Below are 12,269 nucleotides of genomic sequence, written 5' to 3'. Positions count from 1 at the left end.
TAATCCTTTCCAGTTTCCTGCATGTCTCCTTCCAGCTCCTGATCCCTCACTTCCGTTTCACGCTGCACATTAACACCTTGGCTCGAAGTGTGCTCATCAATCCTGGCGGCACCATAGAAAAAGTAAGTAATTGCACAGCTCTGCCCCTTTCCTACGGGTTGCAGGATGGGGCTGGGGTAGGTCCCTTTGTTCTGAGAAAAGGGCCAGCCACTCAGTCTTTCCATTGCCTTGAGAAGAAGGCTGATGGGAATTGCTCTGGCTTAGACATTTTTGTTGGCCCTGCCTCAGCTAAAAGAAAGGAATTAAAGTGTTTGGATTCTTCCACCAGTGTTTACAATATCCAGCAGTCTTGTCAAGAGCCTTGTTTATCTGGCTTTGCAGGATAAAAGGGCCCATCAGAACAGGGCTACCAGCAGCTCCTGCTTGGAGCAGTGTGATCCCAACCTCAAGCTATGAGGCCTCCCTTTGGAAGACCACTTAATGCTTCTGTAGTCTGTCACGGTCTGGGCTCAGGAGTCTTGGGAACAGAGGTAGCGGGTATCTGCCATATGTTTCTTGCTGTTGTCACCAGCTTCATGCTGCCCCAGCATAGAGGAATATGTGCTACAATCACAGCTTCAGTCACTGTGGAGGCAAATGCCTGAGTGGGAGAAGTGGGAACTGGTAATGCACGTAGCCCTAGGACCACACAGATGGGTATGGGTGAATGTTCTCTCATAAAGTCAAAATCCTGTGCTACAAGGATGGTTCTTGTGAGTGGCATCATTTTAGGTGGAATTTGGCTTCATGGCCCAACGGGCCGTGGGTTACTGTGACTCCACTGGCTCAAGCAGTCATCATCTTGCCCTGCTGAGGAAAGGGAAGATGTTTCTCTTTCCCCTTAGAGGACAGTGCTGTTGTGCATGAACTCAGCAACCACAGCAACAATGCAGTGCATCACTGGTCATCTGGATCAAGGCCCAAGTCATTTCCATGTGACTCCTCTCATTCTCAAAGGCTCTGTCTTTTTCAGGGTGTTGGTGCTTCTTATGAAGGGCTGATGATGATCCTGAAAAGGGGATTGGAGAAGGTGACCTACATGTCTCTCTGCCTCCCTGATGACATCCAGGCCCGAGGAGTCTCCTCTATTCCCAATTATTATTACAGGGATGATGGGATGAAGCTCTGGACAGCTATGGCCAGGTAGAGTCTGGGAGAGAGAAGGAGGCAGAGGGGAGGGGTTGCTGATGAAAAGAGAAGGGGAAGAGACTAGTAACATCGGTTCAAAGGGACAGAGAGATGTAGAGTGATTTCCTTAGGACAGAGACCTTGGACAATTTTTAATCTCCAGTACCTCAGCGTTAGCAGTTTATACTGTACCTTCCAATGTCCTAACTGTCCCATCTGACCCCCAGCTGCAGTTTCAAAGCAGCAGAGGTTCTCTGTAGCTCCCATCTCATATATTTCAGACCTGAGCACACAGCTCAGATATTTTAGAATCTTTGAAATGGCTCCACACACCTACGATCTGGCACAAGAAGAACTCCTTACACTAAATCACCATGGAAAAGCTCACTACAGCTCCTACTGGAGACCACTACTATTGGTAAAACCATGGTGGTGAATGGTCTTACCCACTGTGCTCCCTGCAACTGGGGAGCTGGACACTGGCATAGACTGTAAGGGAAGCCCTTTTCTCTGAATCAGCTGATTCTGCACCAGGGACATTTCTTGGCCTCCCCAGTACTCACTTCAGTCCTTTCTTCTCTCACTGACCCAGCTTTGTCTCTGGCATCATTGATTTCTATTATGCAAGTGATGACTCTGTCCAAAGAGATGCTGAGCTGCAGGCCTGGGTAAAGGAGATCTTCATGAATGGCTTCCTGGGCAGACAGTCCTCAGGTACTATTTCCTCCTCAATTTAGTCCCAGAGCTTCCTTGAAATGTCCATCCTTCTATGAGACTGTCCTCAGGAGATTTCACAGTAACCTTGCAGGTTCCCATACTCAACCTTACATTGCTGGAGGTCGCATACTGATGTGCCCAAGACTGTGATGTCACTGATGAGGATGGAATACTGCAGCACACCAGGAGTTTCTGCAGTGAGGAGGTCTCTGCCAGAGCTCTCATCTCTGCACAGTGCACAGTGCATCTCGGGCTCAGTGCACAGAGTATTTGCAAGACCTGTCCTCAACCAGAGAATACAGGGACAATATGCTGGGCTTGGAAAGGATGGCTCTGAGGGAATCCAGGCCCATCTGACTCTGCTCTCCTCTCCTCAGGTATCCCTTCATCTTTATGGAACATCACAGAGCTCAAGAAGTTCCTCACCATGATAATATTCACATGCTCAGCCCAGCATGCAGCTGTCAACACTGGGCAGGTGGGAGAGAGGGAGTGGGCATACTTAACCTCCTGCACCTTGTTTCCTCTCACTCATCACCACAGGCAGTATGGTGGAGCTCTACCCCCAGCCCATGACATTACCCTACCCATCCATCCTGTCCCTGGCATTCCTGCTTCACTCAGTGTGGTATCCCAAGGCAGAGGATAGACTAGAGAGCCCTCTCATTACTGGGCAGCTAGGGTGGGTCTTTGCTCTGCATAGGAATTGGGAGGGGAACAAGGGATAGTAACTCTCTGGGCAGCCGAAGCCCACATCTCACCATGGCATTTTTGACTGCAGTATGACCTGGGAGCATTCCTGCCCAACTACCCGTCATCCATGAGGGAGCCTCCACCTGAAGTGAAGGGCAGGTACTCCCTGCAGCTTTTCCTGGACACCATCCCGACTGTGGCCACCACAGCCAAAAACGCTACCTCTCTCCTGCTGTTGAGCAGTACACTGGCGGACACGGTAAGCACATAGGTGCTTACCTGCACAGGCTGGTTTCTGTCTTGAGCAGTAGCTCCTTTACCTGGGTCACCTGCTTAGGCTGGCCTAATGAGAAAGGCTTAGCTTGGAGGTCTGGGGAGATGGTGTTGGGGAGGAGAGAGCAGGATGAGGTAGATGTGAGAGTGGTGGAAAAGGATGGTTCGTAGTGTTGCCAGAGGCATTTCAGTAGCTTGTGTGGGGTGTGCACTGGAAGCCTGCTTAAGGCAGATCTTGCTAAGTCCTCGCTCAGAGGGTCTTCAAATCTAGGCTTTTGACCTTACTTCACATGCCTTTCAGAGGTTCCTTGGCCAGTATCCAGAGGAGCATTTCACGGAGCTGGAGCCAAAACAGCTGATCAGGGTCTTTCAGGGACGCCTCCAGGAGATCACTGAGGAGATTGAGGAGAGGAATAAACTTGTGGAGCTGGCCTACAACTATCTTAATCCCAAGCAGATAGAAAATAGCATCTCCATCTAATCCAGCCTGGGCACAGGGGCTGTGTCAGAGCATCTCAGTGCCATGCAAAGCCTCTGATACCCAAGCCCTTCTGTGACCTCTCTCTCCTCAAAGAGAGCACTGCTTTCCTGCTGCTCTGAAGCCACCAGCTCCAGTTTGATCTATGACTGCCTGTGGCCTCAGGGAGAGCACAGCAGCCCTCCTCCTCTGGAAACAGTGCAACCCACCAGCGCTGCACACCCACTGCCAGCCCTCTATGTTTCCAGGCACAGCCATCTCCACGTGATCCCTCAGTTTCCAAACACAGCCCTGCAGCAAGGTGGATCCTGGTTCCACTGGAGGGGAGCAGTGTCCTTTGATTCAGCCTACAAGACTTCTGGGAAAACAAAGGCAGAGTCTGTCACTGTCCACAAGGATCTGTACCTAAAGCCATGAAAAGAATCATCAGCTACACCAGTCTGTATTCAAAAGTCATGGTGTCCCCTTCGTTGCCGTAGGAATTGCTCTCTGGTTAAGAAGCTCCTTGTAGGTACAATCGCCTGCTGCTGTGTGGTTTGATGGGAGCTTCTGCAGATCAGAGCAACACTGAACCATGGCTTGAGACTTTTATGCACCTTCTGACCGGCCTTGCTTGGCCAGGAGAAGTCACTGGCCCCACTAGGCATGAACTGTGCTGAGCTCATTGAGCTAGGGAGGTGCACAACCTCCAGGACCTTACAAGGCTTGCAGGGGCATGAGGGAACATGCAGAACAGACTTTTCTCTCTCATTAGTTGTGCTCAAATCTAATGTGAGATTCAGCTTCTTGGGCCCTGCCACAGCCTCACTGCTGAATGCAAGGATCAGGACTGCCCTGGCTGTGAGGGTCGTACACCTCTCCCAAAGGAAATGGCTCAAAGAAGGATCTTTCAGCATTAAGTTCTGCCTTCACCTTTTCCCATTATCATTTTGTTTTTACCCTATCCTTCCAAGGTCACAACAAGATGCGAGTCCCTTCCCTTCTCCTTACCCTGGACAAGCTCCCATTCCCCGCACGAGGGGAAAGATGGAAGGCAAGAATCATGGGGCCCCTTTTCACTCTGCTTCCATGCAGATACCTTTCTTGTGCTCGCTGGAACATAGGCAAGAGGCATCCCCCTCCTGTGTACTTGTGGTGGATATGAGAGGGAGCTAATGCCACTGTAGTCTTGGGGCTTGCAGCTCAAAACTACATGCCTTGATTGACTCAATTACATCCACAACTGAAGCAGGGGTGAATGAATCCCTCCCTCAGCCTCTGGGGGTGTCCTGTCTAGTTACTGGAGAGGAATAAGGGCACTTTGAAGGGGGCTCCACATCTCCCCCTGTTTCAGAAATTCCCTGAGAGGATAAACCATGATGCTAGAACTGGTCTCCCTCCTTCCTTTAGAGAGGGAATGTAGGGAATCGCAGTCTGCTTCCAGGAACATTCCCCAGGTGTTACAGGGTCTTCTAAATGAAAATTAAAAAACAAGCAAAGGGACAAACTGGAGCCCTCTGCTGCCACCCATCTTCAGAAGAATGCAGTGTAAAGTATTGAACTGTCCTACTGCACTATGTGTGGGCTTCATCTGCAGTAGGACATGTGCATCAGCGATGGTCACCCCTTGCTCCCGTAACAGTGCCTGGAGAGAGAAGGCAGATGGCAGGCGATGTGAAAACAGGGTCTATCACATAGTAAAGAATACTTCTAGAATGGCTTGGGCCACCCTTTGCTTCACATGCCTGACTGTGTCCCTCATCAAAAAAACTTTCGTCAGAGTATTGCAGTCATCATCCAAACATCATCATGTTCACTTTCAAGTAGCAACGTTTTTTTTTCTTTTTTTTCATCTTGCTTATGGCAGAACATCTGGGGTGCCTGATGCTCTTTTGCTCATCATGGTTTTCACTTGAGCTTGCTGCCTTTCAGGCGCCATCAGCCCTGGAGCTCTGGGGGCATTTCCAGGGATCACAGGTGGCAGAGAGAGTCATGCCATCCACTGGGTGTCTCTTCCTGGGCTGAACTAGGCTCCTGTGACTGATGAAGTACATGAAAACCTGACAGGTTCTCCAGAGAGGCAGTCCTCTCCAGAAGCAGCTCTTCTGCAAAGTGCAAGAGGCATCAGCACCTTGTCTGCAGGCAAAAGACAGGTCAAATGAGACAGAGACCTATTATAGGCAGTCTGGAGTGGGAAGCCAGAGGAGAGCTCATCTGGGGAGATATTGTCATAGCCCTTAATCCAGTAAGTCTCTGGCTGTGGTGCAATGCAGCTTAGGTTACCAGAGAGGGGGATTTTAAAGCTAGCACATCCCGTGACTGGTGGGACGTTTCAGGATTGCGCTTGGCTTTTCCTCAGGTGTAAAGGAGGTGGTGCTCCAGAGCAGAGGTTCCTTGTCATACCCCAGTAAGAGAGAAAGGTCATCACTGCTGTCTTCTCCAGGGGAAGGATGCAGTGGTGTGAAGCCAGGGGATGCACACATGTCTTTGCAGGGCTGTAACTCAGAAGAGAGTCCCAGTGCTGCAGGGATACTGTGTGCCTGGGGCAGTGACACAGCTGCCTGTGAGGGTCAGTACTCAGCCAGCTTGGGGAGCTCCCCACTATGCTGCAGGGACAAGGTGTTGTGGGAGTTTCCAGCCTGCTTCAGACCTATGGGGCTCTGAGTACTGCAGTCTATGGGGTGGGGGAATGAGCCAATTCTCCCTTCAAGAGACACCACCTTTAGGACATTGTCCCTGTCTCCATGGATGCCCTGCTGCACTGTGAGCAGCTCTCCAGAAGGGCACAGCTCTCCCATACAATCCCTGTGATATCTGATAGACCCATGGAGAAGTGGCAGAGATGCTATGGCCATGGAAATGCTGCGTGCAGGTGGCATACAGGAGTTGTTTGGCTAGAATGGGAGTGTTGAGGCCTTGCTCAGGTATTGGCACCCGTTTCATGGAGTCCTTGATCTAGTCAGGGGTCTAAGTCAGGAGCTGTTTCATATCCCCTCTGTCCTTCTTTACCTATCTGACAGGAGATAAAGAGAGGAGTTTGGAGATCTGAATGCTGGCCTCCTCCAATCTCAGCATGGTCCAGTTTATTTTTTCATGTAACCTCTGAGTACCCTGCAGCTGAGGGAAGTCCTAGCACAGGGCATCTGGGACCAAGAATGATGGACAGACTGGCTCTTCTCACTATGCACTAAGCTAAAGTCCCTTGACCAAAGTGGGAGTTGGTGGTGACACATTCCGATATAGAAACCTCCATTTAAGAGGGTAAATCTGGAGGAGATGAATCCCTCCTCAAGCTCTGCTCTTCCAGAGGCAGCTACCCTGGATGCTAATCTCATTTCTCATTTTAGTCAGAAAATATGGCCAAATGTGTTCATGTCTTTTCTTCCTTGTACACTCCCCACTTGTCAGAGGAAGCAAGTGGCCAAGCACAGCTCTCTGACCTGTAAGCACTTCTCATCGTCCTTGGGGCTCTACCTGGCTGCCCTCCTGGGCAATGACTTCATCATCACAACAACGGCCTGCAACCATCGCGTCCATACCCCCATGAGGAGCTTGGCTTTTCCTATTGCAACTGCTCAGGCTTGTCAGGCCGTTGCTGCTGTGAGCAGAAAGAGCGGATGATGGTGGAGGTGTCAGGATGGTATTTCTGAAATAGTCATTGGAGGGTTGCTCACTGAAGGGGAGGAGCTGAGAAGCCCTTCAAAACTTGCTGCCTGAGCGTCTGTCACTGGCAGTGGGCAGAGGTGAACTTTGGAAGGGGCTAGTCTTGGGATAAGGAGAGTAGGTCTTCCAGGAAAGAGTCTGGGGAAGAGGGAGGGGCTCAATTCAGTGAGATATCTGCCAGGCACTGTAAAACAATGTATTCCCAAGATTTAGGGAGACGGAAGGATTCAGGTGGAGACCAGGAGGGGCCTGATATACTTCTGGCTGTGGCAGCTGAGCTGACGAGTCCACTGCTGCAAACTCTTCCTGGTGGCAGAAGAGTGGTGCCAGCAGCCAGCCCTGCTCTGAGGAGTCAGTCAGCCTTGGGCCATTGTGGAGCGGGGCAAGTGACAGGTAGGTGTTGGGAGAGCAGTGGCGTGGAGGGGAAGATGGGACATCCCCTAGGGGTGGAGGGGGGAAGGTGATCCATGGCTGGAGCTAGATCCTTGCATCCTGCCCGGCCCCCTGCTTGCTCCAGAAGAAGCATTCAGGCACAAGAAGGAGAGGAAGGGAGGCACTGGGACTAGAGCAGCTGGCTTTATTTCCTGCCTTTCCTAGGCCTCCTTTCCTTTTATTTGCATATTGCCAGTAACTTCCAGGTGCTTCCCTTTCACTGCCATGGCCTTGTTTTCTTTCTCAGCTTGTGGAGATGAGTAGAGTGGCTGCGTGCAGCAAGGCTGAAGAAATTGAGAGGCAAAGCAGTGGGCCTGCTGGCCAGGTCACACACAGGTGGCCTCCAGGCCACCACAGCTGGCTGGCTGGAGCACATGGGGACTGTGTTTTTCCTATTGGAATTCTCTGCTTTCCCAAGGGTTAGCCCCAGAGCAGAGAGACAGATCTCGGTAAATTTTCAAAGGGATTTTTCAGGATTCCTTGGAAAACGGCACTAACAGAGAAACCCTAGGGCAAGGATGGGGGACCCCGGGTCTAGCAGCAGTCTATTTCGTCCCTTTCCTTGCCAATGCTTTGTTCTCTTCCTTGGGGTAAGGAGGGGAACAAGCCCAAGAACGTGGTGTGGACAACCACATGGAATTTGTCTTTCGGATTTCTTTCAGTGTCTGTCTTCCAGTGTCTACAATTCAGTATCTACAGTTCTAATGGGAGTACTGAATACAATTTTATTTTTTTGATCTTTTCGGTGACAGTGCTTATATTTCTTTACAGATAATGCCAGAGTATTTCTGCGCTCATCTTTCACACCTCTCCTGTCATTGGCCCTGGCTTGTAATGGAGGACAGAAGTGCAGACAGCTCATCCCTAAATGGATGTGTCAGACTACCCCTTTGCTACTAGATGAAGGCTGGGGGACAGGGCTCATACTAGCTCAGTGGGCTGACAGTGCACACAGTGTGCTGGAGTGAAAGACTATGGCATGGGTACACTATGTGGGAAGATACTGTCAGCTCTGCCATATTTCCTATGGGCAGGTCAAAGTCCATGTTCTCTGCAAGGCGCAGCTGTGTGAAAGAAAGGCCTCCCTTTTTTTTAAAGAATGCACTAAATGCCAGAGGACTTGGAGATGAAAGTCCATTATGTGCCTGGTGCCTGATGCAAAGAAAGGCGCCTGGGGGTGGGGAATGCCAGGGGCTGCACCATGTGCCCTGGGAGGTGCAGGGAGAGCCAGGCGCCACACAGACCCCAGTGAGAGTTGGGTCCTGATTTGGGGGGATCAGCAATGCCAGACATAGTACGGATCCTCAAGGAAAGGCACTTGGGTGCTCCAAGTGTTGTGAGGACACCAAGGAGAGCAGGGCCCTGCTCCAGGGAACTGGCAGTGCTGGGTGCCATTAGGAGCCCTTTGGTGGTGATGTGCTTCCCCAGGGGTGCAGGTGAGCAGCCCAAGGACCTACTGCGGTCAGACATGACTGACAACTTTGGCCAGTTTTTCCTGTCAGGACAGCGCTATAGCTGGCAGAGGACCCAAGTATCTGAGCTCCTGGACTGGATCCCATTGCCTCCTGGCACTAACCCTTCCCCACGAAGCACTGAGGGGGGCAGGGGCACTCTGACAAAAGGGAATTTCTGACACCACCTGCTTTCCTGCCCACCCTTCAAGTCCCTCCCAGCTGCCTTCGGGATTTGGTCTGGAACTAACCCTGGTTGTGTGACTGTGGGTTCTGCGTGCTCTGTGCTGTGTCTGCGCATGTGCAGTGTGGATGAGGTATCACTGGTGTTTCTAGGTTGTGTGTGTATGCTATTGGGGGGGGGGTGTTAGAGGTCTGGCTCACTGGGTAGGCATTCTCTGTGTATATATGTGTGTGTGTGTGTGGGTGTGTGTGTGTGTGTGCGTGTGTGCACGCCACTGGGGTGTATGTTCCAGCAGTGTGGCTTGCACATGTGTACTCTGTGGGTGTGTTTGTGAGAGGTCTCATTTAAAATGGGTACTGGGTGGGTGCAAGGTGTGTATGTATGTGCACAGTCTGTATATGTGTGCAGCCTGTGCATGTGCACCCTGCATGTATGGATGCCTACTTGTATGTACACCAATTTTTGGCCCCATCTTCTACGGCCCGATTTGGCCTGGTCAAGTGTCCCTCCAACCTGCATCAGCTCATCCTGGTCCCATCTCCTGTGGCATATTACCCCCACAGCAGTGGGGCCAGTAACTCCATGCGTTCTCTTCCACCACTTCTGACCCTCTTCCCCCTCATGCTTGCAGCCCCTGGAGGACCCATGCCATGAGAAGTACGGACTGTGGCTCATGGGGAGCCACTGCTGCAGCAGGGACACCTTCGCAGGGACTGCACTGGTGGAAGATGGAGCAGAGGAGGAAAACTATTTAGAAACAATGACTGGGAGAAAGAAATTTTTATGCACGGACCCCAGCCTCCTGTGCCTCCCCTCGCAATGTCCTGATCCTGCTGCTCCTGCAAATGAGATACCTCCATGGAGAGACAAAGCGTGGAAGTTGCAATGGATGAGTCTTCAAACTGCTGTAACGTTCTTGGCTGAGCATTTTCCAGGGACAAGGATGAAGTTTGTTCCTCTTCTTATGAGGCTACATGCGCTAATCTAGTCTGCAGAGGCAAGGGCTGGAGCTGGTAATGGACGTAGGTTCAAGCTGTCCTACCCTTCTTGGTTCTGTGTTTTACAGAGGTAGGAGCGGAGTTTGTGACAGACAAGTGCTTGTTTTGTTGCAGTGGTAACCCCTATAGCTGGGTCTGCAGGAACGCAGGGTGGAGTTTGTGAGGAGTGCTGTCCAGACTGTGGCAATGGGAACCCTGAAAACCTGGCTTCTACGGCCAGGGGTGCAGTTATACTGAATAAATGAACACATTGTGCAGTGTCAGTCCCTATTGTCTGGGATGAAGGGAAGAGGGGAAAATGGCTGTAAATTAAGGTTGTGGCTATATTAAAAGTGGAGTTTAGAATGGTTGTATGTTCAGAGAGTTTTTAAATTCATATTTTGCAGAGGTGAAGGGTGGAATGTGTTGGGCACAGAGGGCAGGTTTTGGTAGTGGCAGTCAACAGGGGCGACCAGCAGTGCTGTGGGAGGAAGCCATGAACAGTAGTGAAGAGCACTGTGTATCAAAAAGAATTCAAAACTGAATGCATTTTAGTTCAGAGCAGAAAAATATTACAGGCAGAAGTGCACAAGTATTCATGCCATATTCTCATTAAATGGAGTCACATACAAAATGTGATTCCGGTCCTGGGTGAAACTGCACGGTTTATTATCCCTTACAAATCTAGGATGTATAAGAGCCTGATGAAGTGCCCCCAACCCCAGCTTTCTTCCTATGACCAGGTATTGTAAAGGGCAGTGCAGTGTCTCTAACTGCAACCCACAACCCCACACTGCTTTACTTTTTCTTCTTGTGCTGTTAGATTTTTGAATATGAATGATCTAAAGACTTCTGAACTTTACACACTTCTGTATCACAGAATCACAGAATCACAGAATGGTTGAGGTTGGAAGGGACCTCTGGAGATCATCTCGTCCAACCTCCCTGCTCAAGCGGGGTCACCTAGAGCATATTGCCCAGGATCACATCCAGACGGGTTTTGAATCTCTCCAGGGAAGGAGACTCCACCACCTCTCTGGGCAACCTGTTCCAATGCTCTGTCACCCTCACAGTGAAGAAGTTTTTTCTCAGGTTTAGGTGGAACTTCCTGTGGTAAGATGGAACTTCCTGTGGTAAATGAACCTATATAATGAACCTACATAATGAACCTCTATATAGTGAACTTGGATCTCATCAAGAATTGGAACTAAATGTTGGTTCCAAGTAACATGGTGGTCTTATCCCTGTGTGGGAGAGGTGTTTCTTTTGGACGCACTGCCTGCATGAACTCTGAAAAGTTGCTGACCTCCCAGTGAAGTACCTTTTCTTGCTACATGGCCAGCATGCAGCAGTTTTTTGTGAGACAAAATCTCAGGTTGGTTTCATTTTCCTCTCGACTCTGCTTCCTCTGTTCAGATATTTTGGTAACTGAATGCAATTTTTTATTGCAGAAGTTATTACTCCATAATTATTCCCGTTAGATTAAAGGAATGTTGATCTTCCTCTCAGATGAGAAAAATGTCAAGGTTTGGGAACCTTTCCCGCGAGGAAGGAGTGGTCCAGACATTCTCCTTGTTGCTTCGAAAGAGTCTCAGTGTCTGAGCTTTCTATCGTACCCTGGGCTGTTCCACGGAGTCAATGAGAAAGAACTGAGTAAGACAGGATTAAGCATGCAGGAGCTTTGTTTTAATAGAAAGGCTGCTGCTTTGCAGGGAAAAGAGAAATTCAGACCCTGCTGCCCCAAAGAGGCAGAGCACTGACAGTTTCACTGTTCATTCTGACTTGTATTTAGTAACTAGAAGCCTCCTCTTTTATACTAGACCTGTTTATTGTGGCTCACATGAGAGGCAGGTGATAGATATTAAAATGGCAGGTTTGCTTATCTCAGACTGCCTGCATGGGAAGAGCTGCAGGGGGCTCTTATTTTACTCCACCTCTATCAGCATGACCAGTAATATTATTTTTAATAATAAAGCAAGTTCTGTAAGTCTAATTTTTAACTGAAGTTTTAGAACTCTCTCTTAAGCTCACTGACATAAACAGAAAAAAAAAAAAATCCCTTGGCTTCAGCAGCCAAGAGATGAAGCCTTTAATGTTTACTTGGTTGGACAAGAAGAATTTAGGTCAGAATGTCCAGATCATGGCTGTACAACTGCTAGAACCATCTGTCCTGTTCAGTGAGATTACCTCTGGTCACACCTCAGTCTAAAGAGTGTTATTTTTTCCCCATGCATCATAGATCAGAGTTACGGAGA

General features: G+C 49.8%; 1 protein-coding gene across 8 annotated transcripts in view; it reads left to right on the top strand.

The window, feature by feature from the left end:
- The window catches only part of LOC104142868 (hydroperoxide isomerase ALOXE3), a 30,180-nt gene extending 17,960 nt beyond the window's left edge, over positions 1-12,220 (top strand). For 3 of the 8 annotated variants that reach the window (XM_068922180.1, XM_068922179.1, XM_068922178.1), the window contains 5 exons: positions 36-122; positions 1,013-1,182; positions 1,760-1,881; positions 2,262-2,362; positions 9,669-12,220. In XM_068922180.1, coding sequence (XP_068778281.1) covers positions 36-122; positions 1,013-1,182; positions 1,760-1,881; positions 2,262-2,362; positions 9,669-10,025 — 837 coding nt within the window. In that variant the 3' untranslated portion in view covers positions 10,026-12,220. Of the gene's footprint in view, positions 1-35; positions 123-1,012; positions 1,183-1,759; positions 1,882-2,261; positions 2,363-2,665; positions 2,837-3,151; positions 5,553-7,177; positions 7,364-8,173 lie in introns of all 8 variants that reach the window. The other 5 variants (XM_068922182.1, XM_068922181.1, XM_009673062.2 and 2 more) reach the window with 5 other exon arrangements.
- Positions 12,221-12,269: the final 49 nt, after the last annotated feature.

This window comes from Struthio camelus, chromosome 30 (genome assembly GCF_040807025.1).
Source record: "Struthio camelus isolate bStrCam1 chromosome 30, bStrCam1.hap1, whole genome shotgun sequence".
NCBI lineage: Eukaryota > Metazoa > Chordata > Aves > Struthioniformes > Struthionidae > Struthio > Struthio camelus.
The sequence above is the reverse complement of the archived record's forward strand: the minus strand, read 5'-3'. Positions and strand labels throughout refer to the sequence as shown.